This window comes from Aspergillus clavatus, genomic scaffold (assembly GCF_000002715.2).
Source record: "Aspergillus clavatus NRRL 1 1099423829800 genomic scaffold, whole genome shotgun sequence".
Taxonomy (NCBI): Eukaryota; Fungi; Ascomycota; class Eurotiomycetes; order Eurotiales; family Aspergillaceae; genus Aspergillus; species Aspergillus clavatus.
This window is the reverse complement of record NW_001517099.1, coordinates 80,327-107,405: the sequence shown is the minus strand read 5'-3', so window position 1 is coordinate 107,405 and position 27,079 is coordinate 80,327. Positions and strand designations below refer to the sequence as shown.

Genomic DNA, 27,079 nt, shown 5'->3' with positions numbered 1-27,079 from the left:
TGGTTGGTGCCTGTCATATCTGTCATTGCCCCTAAGTTGATCATCCCAATCTTCATTGACTAGCCAACTAGGGTACCTGAGTGAACTAGTCGGATTGTTTTGTAGTCCAGATGCGGCTGCTGGACGAAGAACGTGGGAAGATCGACCCTCGTCATTGGCTGCTGCACCTAGCTCTATGCAATCCGAGTCCCCACTCTCTTGTTCGGCCCGTAGTACATACCTAGTTTCTACCACAGTGCTACTACTGGTCCCTATTGCGACGTGAGCTTTACTTGCTCAATATCAGCCATCACTAAGGCGTCTGTCTATCTACCATTCAAACATTGTTCCGATAAGTCTGAACCACATACGGATCATCCAACAACCACTTCTATCCACTTGTCTCGACCCCTCTAAATAAGCGGGGTCAGTGAGCCCCTCCCACCGGCCTGCTTAGCCCCAAATAGCCCAGTGAGACTGTGAGTCGTCCCCTTCGTATCGACATTCTGCTACCTAATTGACTTGATCTTTGACGGACCTTGTATCTAGTCTCGCCTTCAATTCACCTATCACTGCATTCCTTCCCCCCGTGCCCTTCGTGTTCGACCTTGGGACCCTTAAGGGAGAAGAAAAAAAAGAGGGACCATTGGGACAGATGTCCGGCCACGCTTTTCGACAATATTCCTGATTCTCCGGTCAGGTCCGGAGGTGTAACTTCTCGTCTTCCTCTGACCATCGATCTCGACTATACCATCCGCCCATATTCTCTTTCACCTGCCGACACACACTTGCCTGATTGACAGTGGTCGATCGTCGCGCATGCCTATTCATTAACAGCCAAGAACACATAACTCATTGCGGTGCTAGTTGAAGACCCCGGATTGCCTGACATCATCTTTCACCTGGATCCTTCACCTTGGTCGCCTCCCTACGACTTCTTAGAGCTCGGAGCGGGGTTGGGAGCTTCCTCGCCGCCTTCGGTGTTCACCTCTGCATTTGGATTCTGCTCATCCACATTGTACGCGATCGGTTGACAATATCCTCGCCGCTGTCGATTCGATAGAGCAAGCCGGTTATATTGCAGATCTTCTTTTTGCTTCACCGACGGCCATTTTGAAATCAGTTCGTGAGAGCAATCGCTTTCGCATCGCGGCCAGTCAAGATGTAAGTGCTCTCCGCATACCTTGGTCTCGTTTGGAAAGCCAAGCCCAAAGACCGGCTTGTTGAGGAGTATTATCGACGCATTTTGTCTATCGGTTATGAATGTTTAGACTGATTGGCGGTTCGTGCTATGCAGGAAGTTTGGAAAACAGATTCAGCGGAGACAGCTCGATCTTCCGGAGTATGCCGCTAGTTTTGTCAATTACAAGGCTCTGAAGAAGGTCGGTTTATTGAGGTCTCCTGCCTCAATTCATCTTCTCTAACATCTTTCGCAAATAGCTCATCAAGCAACTAAGCGCCACTCCTAAGCTGCCCGCGCAGACTACCGTGGGAGCTGCTCATGATGTCCCAGATGCTCAAGCCGCCCTTCGCGCAAATAAAGAAGTGTTTTTTTTCCGGCTGGTATGGCACCAATGACAATTAATCTTTTTGCCAAAATAAGTGACGGGTGAAATAGGAGCGTGAAATCGAGAAGGTTAATGCCTTCTACTTACAAAAAGAAGCCGAGGTACGAATACTTTATCTCATTTGAAGCTCTGTGTACACTAGATGGATCATGCCTGACGCATTCTAGTTCGCTTTGCGGTTAAAAACACTCTTGGACAAGAAACGGGTGGTTCAGTCCCGGGCAGTGTCACACTCAAAAGCACCGGCAAATTTCGTGGCCCTGATTGAAGGTTTTCAACAATTTGATGGCGACCTGAATAAACTGCAGGTGAGTCTGCTTGATTGAGACATGCTGTACCACTTTATGTTCCTAATACGTTATCTTTCTTCCCGCGGCAGCAATTCGTGGCAATCAATGAGACTGCCATGTCCAAGATTTTGAAGAAGGTTTGTCATCCCAACAGAGAGATTCGCACTGTGTTAATGATCAAGAACTGACGTGACGACTAGTGGGACAAAACATCAAAGGTTCGAACCGGTTCATACCCTTCTGAATAGCTCCCCTGCCTTTCTTCTCAGTGCTGTTGAGCTTACTAGTTGTTTCTCCCCTCCGGTAGTCGCGCATGAAGGAACTATATCTTCACCGAGCCGTCGAAGTACAGCCCTGTTTTAACCGAGATGTCTTGCGTGATCTCTCGGACCGGGCCACGACCGCACGTCTCGAGCTAGAGGCTTGGGCTGAGGGCGAAAATATCCAGTTTGATACCTCCCGTCCAGGTGATCGGGCTACCCAAGTTTTTGGAACAGATGAGGAAGACCTCGATTCGCAAGTCCTGCAATCTGCTACTACCGGCAATCTGCAAACACTGCGTGAGTGGACGGCAAAACTTGATACTGCTCCTGATGCTCGGGAGCGCGCCACCCGTACATTTCTCGCCGCAATCAATGAGTATTCGGATGAAGTGCTGGCAGTTCTCCTGGAGAGTGGGTTGGTTGATATTCATGCCGAAGACGATATCAATGAAAGGAACTGTTTACATGAGGCCGCGATCTCAGGCCGAGAATTCGTCTTCAAGGCTGGCATGGCTGCAGGAATCGACGTTGCCCAGTCAGATGTGTATGGCAGGATTCCTCTACATTATGCCTGTGTACATGGTAGGGTGGATATGGTGCGCGAGCTACTGGCTGCTGGCCCTAATACAGTTGACATGACGGATCACAACAATTTCACTGCACTGCTTCACAGCATCGTCAAGAATCAGTTGGCATGTGCCGAGCAACTTCTCCAGAACAATGCCCGGATCGGCCCTGGATCAGAGTCTGATCATATCCCTCTCAATCTTGCATGCCAGCATGGATCGATTCCAATAGTCAAGATGCTTCTTCAACGAAATGCCCAATTGCTCCCAGATGCCGAAGGTCTCTATCCCCAACACATGGTTGCACGTGCTTCGCAATCTCCCGAGCTCTTGCTACTCCTCAAGCAGCACGGAGCCAATATGGATCAGAGGGACAAATTATATCAGTGGACTCCGCTTTTCCATGCAGCAAGTGAAGGCTGCGTAAACTGCTTGCGCACTCTTTTGGAACTTGGAGTCGACGATGGCGCTATCGATGAGAAGGGCCTATCTGCAATGTATTATGCTGCGTGGGAAGGACATCTGGAATGTATGCTCCTCCTGTGGTCTCATCGCAGTGAATCACCCCTCCCTCAGAAGCCATTCGATATTCTCAACGGTTTGAGATTGCAAGAGCCAGCCTCCACTGCCATGGATCAGGAGTTTGCAACCTCTGGTGACATGGAAATCGCCGATGGCATTCCAGATCTCTCTCTCCCTCCACCAATCATTCCTTTGAGACGCTACGGACACAACTTCCTGGACAAAAAGATCTTTGTTCAAATCCTATTTGATCCCGGTAGTTCGGGTTCTCTCTGTTTTGACCAAGCTGGTCGTCATCCTGCTGCTAGGTTAACGATTTCGTCAAAACTTTCAGATTTGATTCCTCGAACTATTATGCTTCCCATCCAGGAAGATTCACGGACCATCTCTTTCCACGTTGATAACCTCGATTCTTTCGCTGTCGATTTCGAAATTTTCCCTACATTCGGTTCCAAGGTAATCGCGAAGACCGTTGCTTTGCCAACCGTTTTCCGAGCCAAGACATCTAGCACTGGATCATGCACTCTGCCCCTCTTTGATCCTAGGTTACGATCCATTGGCCAGCTACGCTTTGGCTTTCAGGTCATCAAGCCGTATCACGGTGATCCTCTTGAAATTACGCACTTCGCGACATACTGGAAAGCGACTAGTGCGCTCGACTCTGAACATAATGGCTTGGTCACGGGATCTAGCCTGTCAGGGGATCATGCTCAATTGTTCGTGCAGCTCACAAGGGATAGAGTGCCTGTGTTGTATCCGCAGTTTATCATTCACCATCATAACGTGGAGATACCCATCTGCCATCTGACGTTCAAGGAGTTCAAGACTGTGGGCGCCGAAAGGGGCGTGGACCCTTCGGAGATAACCCGGTTCTTGAAAGAGGAAGCAATCAACGACATAGCGCAAACCCATCGCATCCTTGCCAGATCCTTTTTTTCGTTGCGGGAAGTGCTTCAGCAGCTTCCTATCAGTGTCAACATCAACCTATCAATCCTTTATCCATCACCTGCGGAGGAGCAAACCTTACACCTGACGTCTTTAGCGGACGTCAACACCTTTGCAGACTCTATTCTTACTGAAGTTTTCGACCATGCGCGTGTTACCAGAGAACAGAACCCAGATTTCTTGCGCTCGGTGGTGTTTACCTCGTATAATCATAATATATGCACTGCCTTGAACTGGAAACAGCCGAACTGTGAGTTTATCTCCATAACATTCTAACCTCCTTTGACTAACAAGTGAACTTGTTTAGTCCCTGTACTGCTCTGCAACGATCTTGGTCAAGTTCGGGACTTGGCTCGGGACATTGGTTCCATGCCAGAAGTTGACAGTAGCGGCCGCGCATCAATGTCAATCAAGGAATCAGCTCGGATCGCCCAGAGTAACAATTTCATGGGCTTGATATGTCGTTCTAGCCTTCTGGTGCGTTTTTCCCTTTTATCTTTTTTTCTTTCACAACGATCAATCAGCGCCGAGAAAACGGCTGAGACTTGGCTAACATTGTCCTCGTTTGACACACCACACAGAATGTTGTGCCTGCTCTTGTCGAAACAATCAAAGGACTTGGTCTTGTCCTTGTTGCCGACACTTCCGATGAAGCCGAAGAAGCAGAAGGGTCAAACCCTTTGAGTTCTGCAAACTCGACGGGTGTTGCCGAATGGGCATACCGTATGCCTGATGGTGTGAATGGTGTAATGAAGGCCAACGGCATTCTGAGATTTAACGACATGATTGACATGTAACATTGATTTTACTCTGGTATCCAAGTCACTCTACCTTCACTGATTTCCTGGTTTATACGCCATCTTCGACCAGGCACCTCGGGTTGTTCAAATTCAGCTCCGTCTAATTGCTTTTTTTTTTCTTATCATTTCGTTGTGTCAGCAGCTCTCTCAGTGTCTCTTGCCCGTCATGGGAAACTTATATGCTTTCCTTCCTATTAGCTCTTCGGAAGTAGCCTATTGTGTCCTACTTGATGGTCTCGCTATAAGCAGAATACCCCAGTTGGAAATTGGCGAAAGAGGATAAACGTTGTGTCACATATTGTTTTTTTTTTGGGGGGGAGGGGGATATTGGATCTAACAGCTAATATACAAACATCCATAATACAACTGTCTAGTTTCACAAACCGCTATGCACCAATGAAAAAAGATCAGAGAAGAAACTTTGGCGAATGGGCGCAAGACTCCAAATCACCCTGGATAGAAGTACAATATATCGCTTGACTGGAGTGGCGAGGCGTTAAGGAGTGTGATAATGAAGCCTACATGCCCCGTGGCTTCCCTTTGGCAAGATCCCAGCCCCATATTCTCAGGGCTCTGACAACCTTGGGGGTGATAGCCGCCGTTAGAGGGACACGAATGAAGATAAGACTCTTGTGGACCGCATACGCAATAGCAAGCTGAGTCCAGAGACCTGAAAAGAAAAACCGCAAAGTTTAGCAATCATTCCGCAAGGGACCGCGATCAAAGCATTTCAACGGGTCACCTACTTGCTCCGTCCCCGTTGGTCTTCTTCTGGGCCTCCTCCGCTTGCTGGCCCTCAGACTGAGCCGATGAGGCCACTCCCTCACCCGTCTCCTCCGGCCCATTCTCCATCCCAAAAATGCTCTTGAATTTTCCGACAACGATATCTTCATAGTGACCTATCCTCTCCACGCCCAGCTGACGCACAGCTATGAAGCAGAATGGGAAGTCCATAGCCGAGAGCAGTAGGTACACCCCCAACGCAGCCCAGCCATACTCCCGTGACAGCGTTTTCAAGCGCTGGGAAAGGGACCCCGATTGCCCCGACTGCGCCTTTGAATTCGGTCGTGATGAGTTGAAGCGTCGGAAGGTCGAACGTTGCAAGGAAGCGGGAAAGTTGTGCGTAAAGTTGAGTCTTGATCCTATTCGGCCAGAGGATTGGAGACCCTTCAGGCTGGGATTTCGCGCAGGAAAGGAAGAAATTGTGCGGAAAGAAGACATCGAGCTGGCAAAGTTAGGCATGGACATTGCCTGCGAAGGTGTGAGATTTCCCTTGGGGACAAATGATGGGAATCTGATGGCTTGCGAAATCCATCGCGACGTGATTTTGGATTTGAGCGACATGATTACTGAAGGAATTCAGTGTTTCGCTCTTGACTGCTGCATCGGAGGTTGATAGATGTAGAAATGGAGCAAGGGAATCACTGACACGAGGATATGATATAGTGCCTCTGCGAAAATGAAACTATGACATGCCTCCAGACTTTTTAGAAGAAGAAAAAAAAAGGAATAACAATAATCATAATATAATACAAATGCTGTTGCTTGGCGTGCCGGCGTGTCCGGGCTCCGGAATACCAATGATAGCGGAAGGTAGTTGCAAGCTTGTAGAAATATTTCTACGAGGTCAGACGTAATCAATGATCAGTCGGAAAGCTCTTTTCTAATATAGACTATTATCTACCTGCTGTGGAGCTTCAGATAGCAGTAAGTCCAAAAGACTTCGATTGTACTTCGTGAAGTGCTGGCTGATGACTATGGCTGATTGACACCTCAGGCACAAAGCACTCTGACCGCCTTCATCTCCGAGCACTCTCCGCAGTCCTGAAAATCTCAAAGGACTGGAAGGAAAGTGGCCTTCTATCTGGGTGAAGCCGTTCCTCTCAACCCACATATCCATTATGTCTCCTCGACTGTCGGGGAAGCTGACGCAGCTTCATCTGTCCCTCTGGGGCTCTCAATTGTTCATTCCTGCTAGCAGTGTGCCCGTTCGAACTTTCGGCATCAAATCACTGAACCCACCCAAGTCCTCTCGGTTCAATGTTGGTCCCGAGTTGCCTGTGCTCAAATCGACTTCCACTGCGGCCTTAGAACGCAAAGCCAATACTTTGCCTCTACGGACTGGCGCCATTGCCATCAAGAAAGGAATGACTGCTGTATACGATACCGAGACCGGGAAACGCATCGCTTGCACGGTGCTGCAGCTCGATCGAGTGCAAGTAGTCTCTCACAAGACACGGCAAAGACACGGTTACTATGCGGTACAGCTGGGCGCCGGATGGAAACATCCAAGCAACGTCACGAAGTCGCTCTTGGGGCATTTTTCGACCCATGGTGTTTCACCGAAAAGGCACATCTACGAGTTTCGAATCAAGGATGAAAGTGGCCTTGTACCGGTTGGCGAGATGATCAACGCAAGCTGGTTCCAGGAAGGCCAATACGTCGATGCCCGTTCAAATTCCAAGGGTAAAGGCTTTGCGGGCGTGATGAAGAGACACGGCTTTCATGGTCAGGACCGCAGTCACGGTGTCAGTTTAACGCATCGTTCGCTTGGTTCGGCAGGTCCCAGTCAAGGTGGTGGCTCCAGAGTCTATCCTGGAAAGAAGATGGCCGGAAACATGGGCAATGAACAAAACACGGTGCAGAATCTCAAAATCCTCAAGGTCGATCCCGAAAATGGAATCGTCGTCGTCAACGGTATGCATTTCTTCCATCACAATTCTTGGTCTGATATTGCCTTGAATTAGTTCCACTAATCTATTTTCAGGTTCCGTCAGCGGACCTAAAGGCTGCGTTGTGAGGATCCAAGATGCAATCAAGAAGCCATGGCCTGAGGTTGTACCTGCGGCCGAAGCGACTGCATAGCCCACGGACGTTTCGGGTTTTGTTTCGCTGAATGTACTATTACACTATACTGTTTCTAGAGCGGCGTCTGTATATGATACATAAATGATATCCTCTTCCTCGTTCATCTCCAATTGCCCTCGTTGGGAAACTTGTTCCCACTCAACCGGGACGATTGCCCTCCATACTTTAACAACAGAAGCTCACTGTTCAAACCGTTAAAACGCCCGACCCTATATGCATGAAGATTACCCGTATTTACAAACTCGAGAAGATTCTTGACCCAATCATTCTAGGGCGAGCTCAGCGTGCTCGAATATTGGTTCAGTTGTCTTGACGAAATGGGTCGCTTCCCTGGTCGAGCAGTTGTATAACATGTCCATCCTCTGTTTCTAGACTCCATTCTTCGGTGCGGAACTAATCATTAAGAATATCATTAGCCAATTTCATATAAATGAGTAGAGTAATCAAAAACGCACATAGCTCATGCGGTCTGGTCGAATGCTTCGGAATCGCATTTTACCCTGACCCTTCGTGCCCTTAACCCAGAAGGAGATATTAATGCGACCATGCAACTGATTCATCTCTCCACTGATCCATGGTATTTGCTGCGCGAAATAAATTTCATCTCCTAGAATCTCCCGGGCACGCGGAGATGTTCTCAAGGCATAAAGGGTGCTGCTGACCACGCTCGAAGATGACTTTTGGTAGTTGAAAATACCGAGCATTGCAGCACCCACGACTACTGTAAATATCGGCAGCGTCTTGATCCATCGACGCTTCTCTGAATTGATTGAAGGAAGCTCACGGTCCGCTCGTCGCTCCATCAAAGGGCCCGAGTTCGCCTTTGGGGCGGGGATGAGATTGCGACGAGGCACGGTACGGCCACGAGGCAAGGTAAATCGCGGGGCGCCAATACGCCTCTGAATAACCTGAAACATCATCCTAGTTTGAAGAACGGGTAGTGCCAGTGGGGAGGGAAATGAAGTTGATTGAGAAGGGTCGTGGAGGAAATCTTAGCTCAGATGGAAGAATGTTTCGGAGGAAAGCACAAGTGGTCAAACAAGACAAACAGACAACTAAAATCCTCCGCTCCTCTCTACGTCAGAGCTTCTCTTTCAACCCATTTCCCTTGGGGGTCTCCTATTATAATACTCGTGCTTCACGTAGCCCCTAGGCATGGCTACGACAAGGCTTCGCAGGGTGTTTCGCTACCCAGATGGATCGAGCGACGATGAAAACGATCGTGACGAGCTAGACGAAGAGGGTTTGTTGTTCTTACCTACCAGTAGTTCACCATTCCAGCTTCACCCCAATCTGATACACATATACAGAGCAAGAAAACGTAATCAAGCGGCTACAACTACTGAACGAACAGCGAAATTGCGAATACAGCGTGAGCACAATCCCTGGCATCTCGGGTGTCGTGTGTACTGAAATCCATGCCTGATTACGTCTGGATAGAGAATCTTCTCGATCATCCCACTTTGTCTAATAAGCGTTTTTGCTCTGCCAATTTTCTCGACCGTATCAAGCCTTCTTGAACGGGTATCATCATTGGCAAGCGTCCTGTCCTTGTTGGCCACGGCCTACACTATGAAGTTCAAACCTGGGGAGCAATTGGATCCCAAGCGAAAGAAGTTCATGACGAAGACCGGCTTACCCACATCCCTCCACAAATACCTTCTTCCAGTAAATGTGGTAACGTGCACTCTGTTAGTCCTTGAATCCATGACCATATCTTCAGCGATTTCAGCTTCACGCAGTCACGCACTCACCTATTGTATCCCGGCAGGTAAGCGTCGTTCTCTTGCTATCCTGGCCATTCTTGGTCCAACATCTTCTCCAACGCGATGGGCTGATGGCTCATGACCTATAGTAATGCTCTCGATGGTTTTGATCGCACATAAAGTGATGGCTTCTGTTGACATCAAACACCTTGAGAACCTCCGGTATGAATACAAGGGGGCTTAAACAAATATTGTGTAGTCCGAATGGCCTTTATTCCTCTAAGACCTGTTTACTGGCTTCGCTATGTCTCCTACAACCGTCCTGATTTAATCGGTGGTTGTTCACGGGGAAGAATTGCTGTTGGCAGGCCGAAATTCATTGCAATTATCATCTACATACTCTCATTGAGAAACTGATGGATCGTTCCTCACAAAATCGTTTGGGTATTAGCTTAATACAGCCCGTAAATCAGATTGCCCATGACGCCCAAGTAGCGGCCACACCAAGATAGCCATGCAAAGTATTAAAGCTCCCCTTTAGACCTCCTCAACTCTTCTCACCAACTAATTGAGCCCGGGGTTGTTAGCACTGATCCACTTAGCTTCTCCAATGCTGGGTCCACTGGTATGTCCCCATAATCTGTGGAGGGGTCGGTTGACTCGGGAGATTCCTCCAATTGAATACAGTGTTCGATCATAGCCTGGTGGCGTCTATCATCCGCATCTTTCTGGTGCTTCTTCAGTCTGCCAATCTCATCATCGCCGGCCTTCTTCAGCCATCGGAGATTGGATTGGCGGAAGTCCACCAAGCTTTCTACGCTGCGAGGATCTGCTATCTTCCTTGTATCGTGACCAAGAAGCAGGCTCTTCGGCTCAAAGGGATTCATTGCGGGATCTCGGCGGCATGCTGCACAACTGCAAATCTTCTGGCATTTTGGACACTTCCAATAATACACTTCCATAGTGTCCCGTGGTTGGATATTGAAGGCCCTGAACAGACTGCCGTAACAGTAATTCTGATTGCAGTATGAACAAGAGGCGAGTTTCCAGGTTGGCTCAATATATTTGCAAATATGGCAGCGACCACCGTCTTCAGCCTCGTGAGTCAAGCGGGTCTTCCTTCGCTTCCGCGCTGGGCTCACGCTCTCTGTATCGCTCAGCTTGTCTTCGGTTTTTCGTATGACTGGTTTTGTGATATCTATCCATGGACGCCTCGTCAATTGTTCTTGGCAAATTTCGGCGAGTGTCTTCTTCCCGTATCTCGACCGCTCTTCTGTGAGGGATCCGAACATTGTCCTGCTTTGACCATCTTTTGACTGGCAAATTTGAATTCTCCATTCCTCATGTTTCTCCGTCAGCTCGCTCCAACGAAATTGCTCGGCCCATCTTAATCTGGATATGCAAGCACAGCTTCTGCCCATGACATAACACTCCATGCAGATGTCATAAGTGTCCTCGCCATCTGCACCCACACACCACGGACAAGTCAGGAATCGGTTGAATATATTGCACCTGCAATATGAGCAAGTGATATTACTGTCAAATGGTATGTATTCAACGTCATTGTATCTTTTTTCGCCTTGGTAGAAACTCTCAGACAGCAGGATCTGAGTGTAGAGCGCGAAGAGTTGGTCAAAATCTTCCAATATTTGCCGCAGAGTATTGGTCTTATCCTCCGTAACGACACTTTGAAGGAGTTGCGAGTAATGCTCGAGTGCGTAATAAACAATTGCTTTATTTTTGTACTGCTCATCCCGGCATACCATTCTAGCATGGGGTAAAGATTCATTCAGAGCTGAGCCCAAAGTCTCCACAGTGGTACGATTCCAGGCTACTTTCATCGTCCTTGTTCCTCGATTCCACACCTGATGGGCTGCTAGAGGAGGAATCAGGATGAAGTCGCCGGGTTTCTGTTCAACAATGTATGTCTTGAACGGTGCTGCTCTCCAGGCATTTATCTGCGCAAAGTGATCTTCGATGTCGATGTCATGGCCTAGTGTGGACTGCCAGTATTCAGAAACAACCCCGCGGTCTTTGCTCTCTGTCATAAACCAGATAGATGATCCTGGCTTAGTCTTCATGCCATATTCCACTGAACCACTCGATGCCTCAACCATGATATTCTGACCGAGACTAGCACACATTTCTTGGTGCGCAGGGGTGTAGGTGCCCTCGTGACCAATGTAGCACATCAGATTCTCAGCGCGCATGCTGGGTGGAAGGCAGCTCATAAGATCTCCTGGTTTCCCAGTCTTCTTTTTTGAATCTGGATGATACTGGGAATCGTTGGAAGTTGCAGCGAACTCTGCCCCTGGCCCTTGGAATGCTTCTGGATGCTTATTCAAATAAAAAAGCGGTGGGGGTATCAGGCTTCTAAGATGATCGTGCCAAACTTGCGGACAATCAATATCCTTAAGGTAGATTCGCTGTCCACTAGGATCTTTGTAGTTTAAAGACGTCCACCGATTTGCTAAGAGCGGCATATTTTTCAGGTAATGACCGATTGAAAGTTCAAGATTGGACTTCGTGCTCAGGTTTCGGGCAGTCTCCGCTTTGAAGGGGAAAGTCTCAGTCAGAAAAGAACTGTTCGGCAGAGCATCAGCAAGCTTATGCACTTACTCTTGTCGGAATGATGCATCCTTAGCCATGTTTCGGAGAACACAGAGTGGTCAAGTCTTTCATGGAACCCCTCCACAACCAGAGGCTTTCCGCCCAAGATGACGTGCAAGCGAACAAGTTTCTCGAAATTTCCCAGCCCATGTTCATCAATGGCGTTACAATCGATTCTAACCACATATTCAAAATTTGGGGTCGAGTCAACAAGCGCCGCAACATCCAAATTAGGCGGGATGGGCTCAAAAGCTGCACGTGGTCGCTGAGCAGGCATTATGATTTGCCCCGAAGAAGCGAAGCGATGATGGTCTCTTGATTTATCTGGTATGCGTGATCAATGATGTCCGACTTTTTACGGAGATGAGTGGAAATTGTAATCGCGCATTGTCTAATTGTACCGAATCTGTCGAGTCAAATGCTTCACATAACTTGCAGTAACGTCTTCAAGCAATTCCTATCAGGAACGACGATCACGAGTCGGAAATGTCTTCTCGAATGTTGAATGCCTCTTGAAAAAAATCTTTTCAGAGACAGTTAGCAAGAAGTGCCAGTATCAGAATTCCACAGATATATGACGCGACATGAGGGGATGTGTTGGAATAACACAGTCATGAGATAATAAGATGTTTTCGATTGATATTCCAGCAATTATTAGGTAGTAAAATACCAGGTAGGCCTGCCTAAACAACCTTGGACATGAGGCGCTTCATCTAGAAGATAGATAGATCACTGTTTGAGGGAGAAGATCATGAGTGTTGAGATGCGGATATTCTTCAAACAAAAGTACCAAGGTTGTGTTGATCTGCTGCACACTCACGGAGTATGTCCTGTAAAGCAGGTACATGTATGTATTTTCATTTATTATTACCACTAATCATTACTAAGTGTTGTAGACACCATTCCGTTTCGGTACACCAGGCATCATTTGCCTCAGCCAGAATGTAATGAGGTTAAGACCAAGATCTTGCAAGACCTGCGATATAGGTAGATGAATACTCTCCCCAGGATCATCATGTGCAAATTTACTTTGTACAGAATACACTATAGGCGGCTAGGCTTTGCATAGTGAAAGTCTGGCGGCTCTGGCCAGCCTTTACCAACCTACTGAGTACATTTTAAATTTTCATACTTTTATCTTATCGGAGGTACCCCCTTCAAAGAAACTGTTGCAAAAGCTGTTCTGCAGAGTGTTCACTCATAAGCAGACTCGACTCTCTGACTGTGCGTCTTATACTGTGTCAGAACCAAGTTTAACATATACAGAGACAGTATTGGAAGAAGAAATATCATCATCAAGAGGCTGCCATTGGTGTAAAAGATGAGGTTGCCATCCTCATGCTCCCATTTCCTCCACCACAGCCGTGTTTACAGATGCTCTGGTTCACAGGGTAATCTTTCCTTTGCATCACTCTGTCTTCGACGTCCTGCCGATCCTTCCTTGTGTCATTCTATGAGGGCCAAGTCCACAGTATGTATTTCTGCATATCCTATTAGGTCCTGGCTGGCGATTCAAACGAAAGCACCACCACTGTTCCGACGCAACTCACATTCTCTCATCCCGCCTTCATCCACGGCTTGTACATCATTGGCGGCGGACAATGAGGCTGCTACACGATACACTCCTCCTCAGAGGGGTTTCATTGCCTCTCTTCCGAGAACGTGGATCCCATACGCTGAACTAGTACGCCTCGACAAACCCTCGGGTACATATTATCTTTTCTTCCCCTGTTTATTCTCGACGCTCCTAGCAGCACCAATGGCATCCTGTGCAACACCGTTACACGTTCTCAGCACGGCTGGATTATTCTTTGTCGGTGCATTCATAATGAGGGGCGCTGGTTGCGCCATCAATGATTTATGGGACAGGAACCTGGATCCAAATGTGCAACGCACGAAATTTCGGCCAATTGCTCGAGGCGCATTGTCTCCTCAGAAAGCGTTAGTCTTCACTGGCTCTCAGCTTCTAGCTGGATTGGGCGTCCTGCTTCAGTTTCCGTCCCAATGCCTTTGGTATGGAATTCCCAGTCTGGTTTTGGTGACGGCTTACCCTCTTGCCAAGCGCGTGACCTACTACCCTCAAGCTGTCTTGGGCCTCACATTCTCCTGGGGCGCGATCATGGGGTTCCCAGCCTTGGGCGTGGATCTGCTAAGCGATCCGACCGCCCTGGGAGCTGCTGCAGCCTTATATTCAAGCTGTGTCGCCTGGACAGTACTGTACGATATGATCTATGCACATATGGATATAAAAGACGATGTCGCTGCAGGAATCAAGTCCATTGCTCTTCGTCACGAAAAGAACACGAAGAAAGTCCTCTCTGGTCTGGCGGTAGTTCAGGTAGCCCTGCTCGCTACTGCTGGCGTGGCAAGTGGTGCTGGTCCTGTTTTCTTCGTCGGCAGTTGTGGCAGCGCGGCCCTTTCCCTCGGGGTCATGATCTGGAAGGTACAACTCGAAAATGTTAAGGACTGCTGGTGGTGGTTCAAAAACGGCTGTTTATTGACGGGGGGAGGGATCACTTTGGGGATGTTCCTCGAATACATGGCTCATATTTCTGGATTGTACGACAAGCCAGACAGCGAAATTTTATAAAAGACACCATATAAATATCCCAAAATCAAACGCATTTACAACCAACTCCTATCTTCCCAGCCATTCTCATGAATCTATACACTTCTCAGTCCGATGTAGCGCTCCAATAAAGTAACTATATCTTTCCAATCCATCATCGCCCCATCTCCAGTATCACCACAAGCTAGAGATTTTTCCGTCGGGTTGAGAACGGAAACCCAGCCTCCTTCATTCATTTCACCTAACCCCCATTCCTCTTGTAAAATCTTGAGCTGTGCTTTAGTGACTGGATGGTTCCACATCGCAGTATTCATAGCTACCGTGATAATGCGACAATCAGGTTCGATGTAACTGTTACAAAAACAAGGGAACGCTGCTATCTTACTCACCTGGAGCAACGAACACGACAGATTTCTTGTCCTTGATACCGATATCCACCTTCCCCGTAGTGTCCCAAGCTCTAATCACGGAAAGAAGAAGATTGTCCGCAATCCCCATTGTCATTTTAGCCATCGTGTTGGCTGAAAGGGGAGCAACCACCAGGACATGGGCCCATTTCCTCAACTCAATGTGCAAGATTGGCTGACCGCGGGTCCAAGGGGTTCTCCATTCATCTTCGTCTCGATAAATGGCCTCAACTCCAGATATGTGCAGTAGCGAATCGAGCAGCGGTTGCTCCGAATTTTGTCCCGCGAGGAACCTCTCTGCGGACTTTGTTACAAGGATGCGAATAGATACATTTTCGTGCCGGGCAAGGGCTTCTGTAATATTTGGCAACTTGATTGTTGCCACACTCCCACTTGCTGCCAGGAGGATATGTACTTTGTTGTCATGGAGATGCTTTTGAGCAAAAAAGAGAGGTTGAAAGCCTTCCATGAACTCGCTTTGAGACTCGTGAAATAACAGAGGTCTACCCAGCTTGTCCACTCCACACAGGTGCCGATACAACAATAGATACTTGACGGCAGATTTTCCTTGGAGTACGATTTAAAGTGGTGAGGGAGAATGGTTGGTGGATCATAACGATAAGATCAACTTCCGAGGTACCTTTTAAGTGTCACTTTCGTCTTTCCCATCTGACGGGCTCCAGCGTATATTCAGCGAATACCGCTGTTGGCAGCATTATTGGCCCATATACAGAATTTGAAATTGACAGGACCTTCAAGGAAGTTTGGAATCAGTTTACGTAGTGATTTAGCACAGCATATCTTGGTCTTTTTCTGAGAACTAAGAAACTCTTCAAGGCACGTCATAACAGTCACCAATGTCACATGATCTCATACTGCTTACCTGAGCATTCAGTAGACATCCTTTGTTCTCACCTTGGATCTGATCACCGTCAATTGAATAGCTCTCCTTGCGATATCATTGTGGCTAGTTTCGATTAAAGCCATGTTCTCCACAAGGTTCCTCACCTCAGTGAGTTATCCAACTTTTCCTTCCTTACACTATTTACTTAGGTCATATTCAGCTCACATGTCCTGATTGAAGGCGTTCCGACCACTTTCTCGGTCATCACATATCCTCTCACCACGATCTTCAGCTTTGGTGCCTCATGTCCTTCATGCTCGGTTCTTGTCAGCTGAAACCAGATCAGCAATTGACAAGGCAATCACATCTGCACCAGTCGTTCTGTTCATGAAGGGTACACCGGAAACTCCACAGTGCGGTTTCTCTCGAGCTAGCATACAGATCCTGGGCCTCCAGGGCGTAGATCCCAAAAAATTTGTTGCTTTCAACGTTTTGGGGGATCCAGAACTGCGTCAGGGTACGTATATCAAATCTGTTATGCGTATGTCTTCAATTTGACTGAATTCGTCGCCCATTTCCCAGGTATCAAAGAATATTCCGATTGGCCGACAATACCTCAACTTTACTTGGACAAGGAATTTGTTGGGGGTTGTGATATCCTGATGTCTATGCATCAGAATGGAGAGCTTGCGAAGCTACTTGAAGAGAAAGGCGTTTTAGTGGCAGCGGATTAGGCAACACGGTAAGGTCCAAGCTGAGAATCATGTGCTCATAGCCTAAGGTAGTACTACACGATGCACTCTGTATGGTATGATTTGTACTATAATAACATTCAGTGAGATAAGGTAGTTATACTGTTTACTCAAATTTCTCAACCAGGGCTATGTCTGGCTCCACCTTAACGGCGGCATGGAACAAACCAGTGCGCCTGGCTGTTCTGAGTTAAAGACTTTCCTCGGATCATTGACTAACCATTGCAGTAAGATACACCGCATTGATCTCTATAGATCATCCAGAAATAATGAACAACTATTTGACCAAAACTGGGGTAACAGCTCATCTTGCATTGCCTTTCTCCTCTATGCACTCTTCTTGAGATTTAACAAGGTCCTCAACTATGCCCTTCTGTAATTTGGCACGTTGTCGCTCCTCGTAAGCCTCACGGCTCTTTAAAATTCTTCTAACAATATCACCGGCATTGACATGTTGGAAAGGATGTGTGCTTGTTTCTTTGAAAATTCCCATCCTCTTAGGAGCAGTATAAGGATCGTAGGTCAGTGGAATGAAAGTTGTCGGTCCATGATAGACGACATCCGGGACGCCTAATGGCATAGCCTCCAGATAAGATTGGCTTGGAGAGAAGGGTGCAGAGAAGATAACGGCATGTATGTACTAATAGAGGTTGTTAGTGACCGTGTATTCGACTCGGGCAACGCAAGATAGCTTACACGGCATTGAAGGACACAGAGTCCTCGTTCAAAAATGTTCATGATAGGGTAGTTGAAACCTTTCCAATGATTGATCACATCATCATCGTGAATCCCAGCAACGACATATGCGGGAGGATAATCTTCCCCAAACTTTTGGAGCCTCTCCTCTATCTGCTGCGCATCATACCAACCCCGTTGACGGCCTTCCGATTCCTCAAGGGCCAATACTTGCCGGAGAAATTCAATATGACCAGAGGAGAAGAGGTCAAAACCTCCATCCACATAAACAATGCGCTGCCCTGGTTTCGGCGGCTTCCCTTTCACCAGTGTTTTGAACGTGCCGGCTTCTTCAACCGTGTTGCTAAGCTTTGCCGACTTTGAGCCATTCCAAGCCCAGACCTCGGGACCAGGCTGCAGGCCACTCTCATCGGTTGCGTAATCTTGAATTCTTTGCATGAGCTCCGCCCCAAATTGTTTTCTTTCTTCCTGATTTCCAGACCCCTCCAATCCTGCAAGTGTATCATTCACATCCTTGACGAAATGTCCTCTGGTACATAAGAGCATACGGCCCACGAGATCAGTTGTTGAGATCCCAGGAGTTCTTTTGACCACTCGAAAGCGCCCAGCTGCTTTTACAAAGCGATAACAGTCCTCTCCATTGCTATCAGAAGTTATATCATCGCCATGGACGACATACTGACAGCCATAGTGTGACACCCAAGGAAGAGAGGTCACATATGGGGCTTGTGGAACACAGCAAGAAGCCCAGCGGCAGGCTTGCACCGCGGCTACTCTTAAAGTGCAAACATACAACATCAGCCACTCAATGAACTATCCCAGCTTTGCCAAAGGATGGACTAACCGCTCCTCCAACGTCATTACTGTCGGGCCCTTGTTCTCAAGGATTGCTTCATCGGAGTGTACCCCAACGTATAATTCATTCCCCAGTCTACGGGCTTGAAGCATGGCCCCAGCATGTCCTACTCCAATCGCCTTTGATTAGGAAAGGAAGCTAGAATTTCATAGTTGTAGAGGGTCGACTTCTCACCATGGTGGCTAAAGTCAAAGCAACCATCTACCCAGATACGATCCTCGGATATGGGCACATCATCCTGAGGGTCAACGGGCCATTGTCCAGATGCAGGAACTGCATCCTCCAGAGGCGCAGGCATATTTCACGTGGGCGTTATCGGTAGCTCAATTGATCGCTTTGGTGGAGATGCGTATTGAATGGCTGGAAAAGAGCTTGTATTCGGAGCTCAGGTTCTGGATGAGAAAGACGCGATTTGAGTAGTGAGAAGGAATTTGAGAACCGACGAAGGAGACAACAATAAATATCATGGCGGGGTACACTACAAAATGATCTACGGGAGTACTAGTATCTTAACTGACACACAGAAGAGACAAAGGAATACTTACCTAGGTACTATCTATCCCTGTACCCTCTGGTACACTGTACCGATTACCAGAGGTCAGCACCTGCTTAGTTACAGTTGGATAAAGCCTGTACCAAGTACCTGTGGAGTGCTTCGGTACTTTTCCAGAAGACGTGGAACCTATAATACTATAATACGGTACGGTATCCCTGTCAGTGGTACCTTGCATCGTAATATTACTCCCCCGACTAGATGTCATTCTGTCTCTAATGAGCATACATCATTTCCTTAAGTATCATTTTCTGTTGTTAGAAAATCTTACGGCTTATGGACATCCATGTTGAGAATGATTATGATGTATGCTCGCTCATTCTTCAAGTCGCCTCCGCTGGAAATCAATTCCAATTTAGGAGTCCACCTGATGGGGTTCCATTGTCCAGATCATGTCCATAATAAGTACGGAGTACTCTTAGTCTGTAAGGTATACTGTAAGAGTAGGTAAGTCTGTAAGTATTTACTTAGGTACGTAGGGGCTGCAGTTACCAGGTATCTAGGTATAACCGACACTCTTTCATTACATATACTCTAGTGGAGGTCGGCCACAACCTAGGTAGGAGTAGGTACGTAAGGTAGGTCTCCAATGTATTGTAAGTCTGTAACTGTATTTTTGGACCAACAGCACAACGGCCACCAATAATGATAGGTTAACTTTAAACTTGGGCCAGGGGCAAAGGCAGCAGGCTCGACTTTTACGCCCCGTACCGGCCATCTTCCAACATGGAGCAACGGTGCTAAACAGAAACGAAACCCTTTTCCCTCCCTCAGGTCATGATGTTATTTAACAGTTCAAAGCCTAGTCTGCATTTCGTCATAAAGAGTCTGTGGTTTTGGTGCAGTATATTCTCGGATATATCACCAGCTGTTCGCTGAGGGGGCAGAGTTCTGCTGTCTGCCTCATCTGTTTCTAGATTTATTCGCAGTCTGTCAACCAGTCAGAGATGATATCGTCGACTTTCGCACCCAGTCTGTCTCGCAGGGACACTGGCAAATCAAGTGTGGGACATGACAGTTCAGGAGGAAGCATCCCCCCTCCACTAACGAGTGGAGGGGGTTCGTTTGGGCCCCAGAGCGCCGGCGCCATCTATCAGCACATCCACGACATGGCTACGAAGCGAATATCTACTTTGGATTACCTTCGAAAGACGTGAGTCCACATCTGACGACCACTCTCACTGCTCTTTGTTCTGCAAATATATACTTATATACTTCTGGGTGCATAGTCATGAAGGTCGCATCTATTGGTTCAACACTGTACACTTCTCACGAGCAGACATCAACCGAATCTCCTATTTTGACAGTCGGAAATTATCTCGCCGTGCCATCAATTATTTGCTTCTTGGCCTGTCGTTACCGTCAATCTTGGATGTTAGTTCGACACCGTCAGAGTATCTGCGTGCCTTGAACGCCCTTTTGATAGAGTTCGAGGCGTTCCAACAAGTGCATCCCCCTGATGGCAGCTCGTCATCAACACTCGCCAGAGCACGTATCCCACAAATGTTCAAAAGAGCTGCTCATGCAGGAACCAAGGGTCGAAGGGCTAGTTCTGCAACCGAAATCGGCCTACCCATGCAATCTAGCGATCCGTCGGATTTGAAATCCATGACCGGAAACATTGCCACATCCACCACGGCAGCAGCCGCTGTAGTCTCGTTCCCCCATACGGAAGCTTCCGAGCTTCTTCCCGGAGAGGAATATTCCTATCTTCTGACGCCCTCGTTGCCGTTCGAGCCAGACTATTTTGAAACGTTCGCCACATTATGCGATGTATTGATAGATTGTTATACCCGACTTACCTCTTTGGTCTCCACTCCATCGATTTGTACAGTTGCATTGGGTGAGATGTTCTCCAAAGCAGATGCAAAGCTCCGAAAAATTATGGTGACAGGGGTGGTTCGGGAATTTGAGGATGCAAGCAGAAACAGTGCCAAGAACGAGATTGCAGGTGTTAGTCGTGTTGTCCTGGGTGGACTCCTTGGCTAATCATCTTTTCTTCCATTTGAGCAATGTTTGAAGGACATGGAAGCATGAGGAACTTTCCTTATCCCATAACGACGGAGTACGGGCGTTCGCATATAGGTATCATATTTCGGGCTTGAGGGACATGATATACATCTATATAAGATCCCGTGTTTGTAAGAACGCAGCGAGTCAATTCTGAGATGGAAATACACAATAATGCTCCCAGACGGCTTACTGCGACGGGGCAAAATACCAAGATTATGGACAGGCGAGTTTTTGAATAAGCGCAGGAATCCACACAGCAGAAAAATCCACAACTTTTTGAGCCATAAGTATCATAATATGACAACGTGAAAAGCACCGAAACAAGCTGTCATGGCCAAGAAGAATGCAATGTCCCTATAGAACATGGGGAATTGATGGGTAGAAAAACGCCGGCTTGAACGTATGCAAAAGAACAACGCCGGAAATGCAAACGCTCAATGAGACAATATGATGTAGTCATGTCACAAAAAGAAATGGGAAATTTAGGATTGCAACTTCTTGTTCTCAAAGTCACGTTGCTCACCAAAGACTCTGCGACTCATCTCGAGGACTGTTTCGAACCCCTCTCTCCCCCTCTTCGCATTCTGACTGAATCTTTCGACACTGGCCTCCTCAACTTTGTTCTTGATCTTCTGCCAACCACCACAGAGAGCAGTTATTTTTGCCTCTTGACTAAAGTCTGTGACCGAATCGGGCTTCGATGATGATGGTTGATATGTGACAGTTTCTTTGACATTCAGAACGTTGGACCAAGTGAGATTTGTGGAACACATGGTGACCTTTTTCGAGCCCGGGTCGACGTAAGATATTTCATAGACATGGGATGTTGGGCTTCCTCCAAACAATGAGAGAACCCATTGCGGCACTGATTGGTGGCATGTAATAAGGCGCTCTGTACGCAACTAGATCGATAGCAAGTTAGTCAAGTATCCTTTAGAATATCTTGGAGGCGGACAATGAAGCATACAATGCCTGTCATCGGGTCGACTGATCTTGAGAGTGTATCTACCGCCACAACATGGGTAGACTTGTCATTCCAAGGACAGTATTTGCGCCAATTTGCTGTCGTAACCTCCTCCCAAGAATAATCGAAAGTGCAAGTCGAGGAGAAGACCTTCATAATGGCGATCTTTCAGCGAGGTCAAGAGAGGCGAGACAGGACCTTGAACTGAGAGTGATGATCGATGTGGCCGAGGAGCACGAATCGAAATTGAGGACTTGATGGATGCTGTAATTGATATTTTCGTGTTTGGACAAGCAGCGCGAACAAACCGAACACAAGACTGACTGCGACGGCCAACGAAATGATGCGGTGGGTATCAGATCTATTTGAAGACTAAAGAGAGACTACGGGGAGAAAATGAGGGTAAACTCAGAGGCAAATATGCATCTACAGGATGAGTAAAGAACGCTCCAGAGAGTAGTGGGTGTGAGGCTGAGGATGATGAAACTCGATGGCGATTACAAGCTCTTCATGCAATGAAAATGGAAGGCGGGAGAAGAAATTTTAGCATAACCGAATTTTGGAAGGAACCCGGGGAAAACGCGGGCTTGGCCAGGGGTCGGGATTTTTCGGTACCCAGGGCCAGGTCCCAGGGACTCCGGAGTAGGGTACACCGTACACCGTTGACCATACAGTTCTCCATACCTACGGAGTAGAGTCCTCGACACCTAGGTAGGTATCAGTGTCCGATGTACTATATTATACGATGTACCAACTACCAGTCAGATTTTTCGGTACGTCGAATTTCTAGCACAATACTAGCAAGATAAACATCTCACGAGGCTACTACTTTATCTATAGATGGAGTACAATTAATGAGAATAAGACCCCACAAATTGAGGTACAGTATCAGGTGGAGGACCCGGTATTTACTATCTATCGAGGTTCTACTGAGATATGACAAGACAACAACTCATACATTATTGTTGTCTAGTGTTGTAGGTACATTAGGAAAGCAATTAACAAAGGCATACAGTAGCTTTGTAAGGATCATAAATTAGGAGGTAGCATACTCCGTAGGTACGTATTTGCTCAAAAGGCGTACAAGATTGGTTTTTGACCCCGGTGACCTACAGAGATTCTGATTTCTCCACCAGAATTCATTTGAGCTGTGACAAACTTCACTTACTGCAGATTGATCATTTGCCTCGACATCCATATTCTTCAAAAATATATTAATAAATATCAACGATGGTGGAACTTAGGAAACGAAAAGCACCAACACAGCTTCCAAGCGCGGAAAAGAAGACCAAAAAGAGTCGGGAACCTGCAAAAGCATCGGCGCAATCAAGCAACAAACAGAAGCCTGCTACTCCTGCCACTACTCCCACCTGTCCAGTCGTCGGTGACACTATTGCTTTGGATGGATTCGGTGGGGAGATAGAATTGGACGACGGCACCAAGACTACTCTCAAGCAGCTTGTCGAAGAGAGTAAATCGGGCGTTGTGTTATTCACATACCCTAGAGCTTCAACCCCTGGTTGTGAGTAGATCTCCTTTCGTGAAATTCTATCCAGTTCTTCAACTGTACTTCAAGAAATCCCTGGGTGTATTTTCATTCATAACCCAGCTTGAGATGATTTCTCGTGTCCAAACTGAACCCAATATTCCCAGAGCATTTGACGCGAAGCTCACTTCCCTCGTAGGTACGAAACAAGCTTGCATGTTCCGCGACAAGCATGATCAACTTATTTCGACCGGTTTGGCAATTTATGGGCTTTCGGCAGATTCCACCAAGGCCAACACTTCCTTCAAGACCAAGCAGAATCTGCCCTACCCTCTTCTTTGTGATACAGCATCTACCCTTATCTCAGCCATAGGGTTCAAAAAGGTGCCCAAAGGAACAACAAGAGGTGTTTTTGCTGTTGATAAGGAGGGCGAAGTCCTACTTTTACAGCCGGGGGGACCCGACGCAACCGTCGACGCTGTTGAAAGGTTGGTCTCCATGCGCTCTCAGAGAGATCAAGGAGAGACGGGAGATGAGACTGGTGTGAGCCCAGGAAAAAGTACAAATTGATGAGTCAATGAAGTTGCAGAGACAAACTTTCACTATTTGAGTGAGACTGGAAATGGGAGACAGCTTTTAAGCCAGCCTCTGCATTGATATCTTCGTTCCTTAGAGATACCATCTCTCACTCATACTTGAAAATTGCGCAACAAATTGAGCATTCAGATGATCCAAGAAAACAATAATAGGCATTAATATATTATTCCAAATCAGTACAATCGATCCATATCGCCTATTTGTTTGTGTGTTATTACAGCTTTCCTGACATAACATTGGCATCCATGTATCATGGTTTATTGGAAATCGCTGAAATGCCAAAAGCCAATCGATAGGTATGCTCAGTACCAAATAACCAGTCGTGGTTGACCAGGGTCTGGTTGAACAGTTGCGGCCGCGCTGGATTGCAAGATTATTTGAAGTTGCTTTTAAACAGTTTTCATCAACAGAGACTTATTTTTCTGTATAATCAGCATCATCGGTTTTCTGCGGGATGTCGGAAATATACTTGATCCGTTCCTGGCCTGCCCGTTTGAAACCCGCAATCTTGGTTTTTGGTTCGACACTCATCAGTGAAGAACATACATACATATTCTTCTGCAAATTCAGACCTCAGGGGCATTGGGCCTAGGTATGTACGAGGACTCTCTCTGAGTATATCGCCAATCTATATTGGAGGGTGGTGACACACTGAGACTGATCACTTCATTGAACAGGATATCATCATGGCTCGCGATATCCTGAAAGCCGCTAAGTCCGCGTCGAACGTGGTAGCAATCAGTAAGGTTGGCATATATTGTTAAGATCAACAGTACCTCGATAATTAGACATCTAACGATATCTCTTAGAAGTACACTGTCCAGTCCACCGGCGTATGGGAGCGTCTTCGCCGTCTCCTAGCCGTTGATCCCAACCGCTCAACTGGTGTGCCATTGAACTCCCAATTTCGCCTGCCAGCTCCCGGCTCCCTGCCTCCACTATCCTACGATGATCCTGTCACCGTTCCTGCGGGGGATATCGCCGACAACCCTTATTGGAAGCGCGACGTACGAAGAAACTATCCTAGAGTCAGCACAGTGAACCAGGCAGATGCTGTGGGACTGCTTACTGTTGGCAGTCGTGCGGCGCCCAAGGATGACATTCTCCAGATTGGAGAGGCCGGGGAGAAGCAATTGATTGCCGTTAAACAACAGGGAGAAGAGCGTGGCCTGGCTGCTGTTTTCGAACAGGGCAAGAAGAACATCCAAGGCGTTCTGGGTGCCACCGGTTTGCCGCCAGCCCCTTGTAATCTGAATGCGTCAAGCTCCAAGTACCAACTTGGTCATGGCCAAGGCTATCCTGCTGTGTAAGTTCATATATGCATCACCTTCTACATTACTAATGTGGGAAAAGGTATCCGTGCCGAACCTTTATCTGATAGCCAGAAGTCTGTCAAATCCAATATCTTCGCTTCTGTCATTAGCCTTTAGTCTTTGATGGCAATCAATCTCATTTCACTGAGGAAAAACCGATAACGAAGGTTGAGTTGTGCCAAATTAGCATTAGACATATGCATCGTACGCATTTGGCTGATGGTGCTTTCTTTGCTACCAGCTGTATGAGCATAGATGTGCTTTATTACTTCTCGAGCCCAGCATCCTGGAACGTTCTGCAGCAGGGCTCCTCGGATACAGTACCGTCATTGCGCTCCATCTTTCAACTAGCTCTCCGAATAGATCACGTCCATAAACCATCCGCCCGCCGTGTGTAAAAATCTGCAGGTTCTATGATGTTGAAGTGATTGTGTTTTTTTGATCCTTTTAGGGCCTCTTCATCGCAGTCAATATACTTTTTTTTCCGAGCTCTTCTTGCCCTGGAAGGTGACTCCAGATATCGGTCAATTGGTAGGACTAGCAACTACGTTGCGTCAAATAGTAAGAACTCTTAAATTGCAAACTTCTGCATTGATCTACATCCGAAATCTCATACTACACATCAAAAACCTTGTATCCGAAGCTAGGAACCTCTTAATCAAAGGGATTCGTACGTGTGCCCCACCAAGTAAGGAACAAACTAAGACCCACTGTCTCGAACACTCTGCTAACTGCACCGACAGCAACGGTATCGAGCGGTCTCTTCTCCGTGAAGATCTGGCTAATGAACTGTTTGAGACCCAATGTCAATACGGGCAAGCAAAACCGGCGCGCACACTTTAATGACTTACACTTGGTGCAGAGCTTGCCATGAAAATCAAGCTACCCAAATACGCAGCACCCTTATAGCTCAGGGTGCCTGTTGCGTTGATCAAAGCTGCAACCCCGTATGTCTGTACCGCACTGCCGACTAGAGAGCTACCCCAAGCCGCAGCTGCTCCAGCCGTCTCCTTGGACTTGAGAAATTCCTCTTTCGAGTTGGCGGCTTGGGCACGATGATAAGCATCACCGAAAACGGGTGCGAGGATACCCAGCGAGGCTGTGTGGGTGAAGATCGTACCCAACGCGATCGCAGAGGGCTTCACGGGGGGTAAATCTTTTAAAGCTGTTAATCGATGTTGCTCGAAGAGAGCGATAGAAAGTGTACTTACAGTGAAGAGTGGTCATCTTGGTTGGTGGTGGTTATCTAGAATTCGAATTGGCGATACTTGGGAAAAATGTAGACTGTTGTTCTAATCAACTAATCGATTGAAGACACCTGGGCAAGAAGGACTATTTGAACACAAATTTTGACAAGGTCACATGGGGTTGCCATCTTCTTACTTGCTCCTGGGCTGGGTGTAAAGTGACGTCGTCATGATCTAAAGACAGGATCTCAGCTCACTGCAATAAGGATAATGGAGGAATTCCATTTACTCCGCACATAGGAGGACGGGAGATCGGTTGGTAATACATGTTGCGGGCCAATAGTTCGATGCAGCCTCCATTGGAGTAAGAACCTAGATTTGGCCTAAAGGCCCCAGAGTCCCAAACCCACCAAGAATGCTGAGGGCAAGATATCTACTACTGTGACTAGTTAGTTACTCACTACTACCTGGTGTCTGGTGTGGGAAAAACTAAAGGACATGACGTCAAGCAGCGGATACAGAGAGCCACATACGAATGGCAATAGACAGTAGTACTCCGTACCTTCAGTTAGATAACAAACTACTCCGTATTGATTGCCTAGTAGTCGTATACTTGTAAGTATCTCAGCCACCTTGACTGTCCCTTGTCTTTATACCGTGCTTGGGATTCAAGTGCTGCTTTTTCTTCCTCTATCTTTCTTACTCCTAATATCGTCTCCAGCAAG

The 27,079-nt window shown here is 47.2% G+C and overlaps 15 protein-coding genes across 15 annotated transcripts; 8 read left to right on the top strand and 7 right to left on the bottom strand.

Annotated features, from left to right (window-relative positions):
- Positions 1–2,150: 2,150 nt before the first annotated feature.
- phoC (putative cyclin dependent kinase inhibitor Pho81) lies at positions 2,151–4,930 on the top strand (the record flags this gene model as incomplete). Its single annotated transcript, XM_001271491.1, has 3 exons — positions 2,151–4,383; positions 4,441–4,610; positions 4,715–4,930. The coding sequence occupies 3 exons, from the start codon at positions 2,151–2,153 to the stop codon at positions 4,928–4,930; spliced, it is 2,619 nt and encodes an 872-aa protein (XP_001271492.1).
- Positions 4,931–5,451: 521 nt separating this feature from the next.
- ACLA_045300 (FAM210 family protein) lies at positions 5,452–6,277 on the bottom strand (the record flags this gene model as incomplete). Its single annotated transcript, XM_001271490.1, has 2 exons — positions 5,452–5,603; positions 5,680–6,277. The coding sequence occupies 2 exons, from the start codon at positions 6,275–6,277 to the stop codon at positions 5,452–5,454; spliced, it is 750 nt and encodes a 249-aa protein (XP_001271491.1).
- Positions 6,278–6,834: 557 nt separating this feature from the next.
- ACLA_045290 (mitochondrial 54S ribosomal protein uL3m) lies at positions 6,835–7,798 on the top strand (the record flags this gene model as incomplete). The annotated part of the gene is made up of 2 exons (XM_001271489.1): positions 6,835–7,630; positions 7,701–7,798. The coding sequence occupies 2 exons, from the start codon at positions 6,835–6,837 to the stop codon at positions 7,796–7,798; spliced, it is 894 nt and encodes a 297-aa protein (XP_001271490.1).
- Positions 7,799–8,101: 303 nt separating this feature from the next.
- ACLA_045280 (cytochrome c oxidase assembly factor 1 family protein) lies at positions 8,102–8,718 on the bottom strand (the record flags this gene model as incomplete). The annotated part of the gene is made up of 2 exons (XM_001271488.1): positions 8,102–8,194; positions 8,257–8,718. The coding sequence occupies 2 exons, from the start codon at positions 8,716–8,718 to the stop codon at positions 8,102–8,104; spliced, it is 555 nt and encodes a 184-aa protein (XP_001271489.1).
- A 238-nt stretch (positions 8,719–8,956) lies between these two features.
- ACLA_045270 (uncharacterized protein) lies at positions 8,957–9,227 on the top strand (the record flags this gene model as incomplete). The annotated part of the gene is made up of 2 exons (XM_001271487.1): positions 8,957–9,044; positions 9,112–9,227. The coding sequence occupies 2 exons, from the start codon at positions 8,957–8,959 to the stop codon at positions 9,225–9,227; spliced, it is 204 nt and encodes a 67-aa protein (XP_001271488.1).
- Positions 9,228–10,064: 837 nt separating this feature from the next.
- Positions 10,065–12,394, bottom strand: ACLA_045260 (putative JmjC domain protein; the record flags this gene model as incomplete). Its single annotated transcript, XM_001271486.1, has 2 exons — positions 10,065–12,058; positions 12,127–12,394. 2 exons carry the CDS (start codon positions 12,392–12,394, stop codon positions 10,065–10,067), a joined length of 2,262 nt encoding a protein of 753 aa, XP_001271487.1.
- Positions 12,395–13,438: 1,044 nt separating this feature from the next.
- ACLA_045250 (putative para-hydroxybenzoate-polyprenyltransferase Coq2) lies at positions 13,439–14,707 on the top strand (the record flags this gene model as incomplete). The annotated part of the gene is made up of 1 exon (XM_001271485.1): positions 13,439–14,707. The coding sequence occupies one exon, from the start codon at positions 13,439–13,441 to the stop codon at positions 14,705–14,707; it is 1,269 nt and encodes a 422-aa protein (XP_001271486.1).
- Positions 14,708–14,781: 74 nt separating this feature from the next.
- Positions 14,782–15,562, bottom strand: ACLA_045240 (putative flavoprotein; the record flags this gene model as incomplete). The annotated part of the gene is made up of 2 exons (XM_001271484.1): positions 14,782–15,002; positions 15,076–15,562. The coding sequence occupies 2 exons, from the start codon at positions 15,560–15,562 to the stop codon at positions 14,782–14,784; spliced, it is 708 nt and encodes a 235-aa protein (XP_001271485.1).
- A 762-nt stretch (positions 15,563–16,324) lies between these two features.
- Positions 16,325–16,671, top strand: ACLA_045230 (monothiol glutaredoxin GRX5; the record flags this gene model as incomplete). Its single annotated transcript, XM_001271483.1, has 2 exons — positions 16,325–16,454; positions 16,520–16,671. 2 exons carry the CDS (start codon positions 16,325–16,327, stop codon positions 16,669–16,671), a joined length of 282 nt encoding a protein of 93 aa, XP_001271484.1.
- A 322-nt stretch (positions 16,672–16,993) lies between these two features.
- Positions 16,994–18,539, bottom strand: ACLA_045220 (ethanolamine-phosphate cytidylyltransferase; the record flags this gene model as incomplete). Its single annotated transcript, XM_001271482.1, has 4 exons — positions 16,994–17,329; positions 17,386–18,160; positions 18,230–18,347; positions 18,416–18,539. 4 exons carry the CDS (start codon positions 18,537–18,539, stop codon positions 16,994–16,996), a joined length of 1,353 nt encoding a protein of 450 aa, XP_001271483.1.
- A 1,202-nt stretch (positions 18,540–19,741) lies between these two features.
- ACLA_045210 (uncharacterized protein) lies at positions 19,742–20,783 on the top strand (the record flags this gene model as incomplete). Its single annotated transcript, XM_001271481.1, has 2 exons — positions 19,742–19,947; positions 20,024–20,783. 2 exons carry the CDS (start codon positions 19,742–19,744, stop codon positions 20,781–20,783), a joined length of 966 nt encoding a protein of 321 aa, XP_001271482.1.
- A 506-nt stretch (positions 20,784–21,289) lies between these two features.
- ACLA_045200 (putative mitochondrial protein sorting (Msf1)) lies at positions 21,290–21,927 on the bottom strand (the record flags this gene model as incomplete). The annotated part of the gene is made up of 2 exons (XM_001271480.1): positions 21,290–21,709; positions 21,775–21,927. 2 exons carry the CDS (start codon positions 21,925–21,927, stop codon positions 21,290–21,292), a joined length of 573 nt encoding a protein of 190 aa, XP_001271481.1.
- A 1,074-nt stretch (positions 21,928–23,001) lies between these two features.
- Positions 23,002–23,827, top strand: ACLA_045190 (thioredoxin peroxidase DOT5; the record flags this gene model as incomplete). The annotated part of the gene is made up of 2 exons (XM_001271479.1): positions 23,002–23,293; positions 23,457–23,827. The coding sequence occupies 2 exons, from the start codon at positions 23,002–23,004 to the stop codon at positions 23,825–23,827; spliced, it is 663 nt and encodes a 220-aa protein (XP_001271480.1).
- Positions 23,828–24,540: 713 nt separating this feature from the next.
- ACLA_045180 (putative NADH-ubiquinone oxidoreductase 21 kDa subunit) lies at positions 24,541–25,291 on the top strand (the record flags this gene model as incomplete). The annotated part of the gene is made up of 3 exons (XM_001271478.1): positions 24,541–24,600; positions 24,664–25,158; positions 25,208–25,291. 3 exons carry the CDS (start codon positions 24,541–24,543, stop codon positions 25,289–25,291), a joined length of 639 nt encoding a protein of 212 aa, XP_001271479.1.
- Positions 25,292–25,821: 530 nt separating this feature from the next.
- Positions 25,822–26,394, bottom strand: ACLA_045170 (DUF1761 domain-containing protein; the record flags this gene model as incomplete). The annotated part of the gene is made up of 3 exons (XM_001271477.1): positions 25,822–25,956; positions 26,019–26,323; positions 26,379–26,394. 3 exons carry the CDS (start codon positions 26,392–26,394, stop codon positions 25,822–25,824), a joined length of 456 nt encoding a protein of 151 aa, XP_001271478.1.
- Between the last annotated feature and the right edge of the window lie 685 nt (positions 26,395–27,079).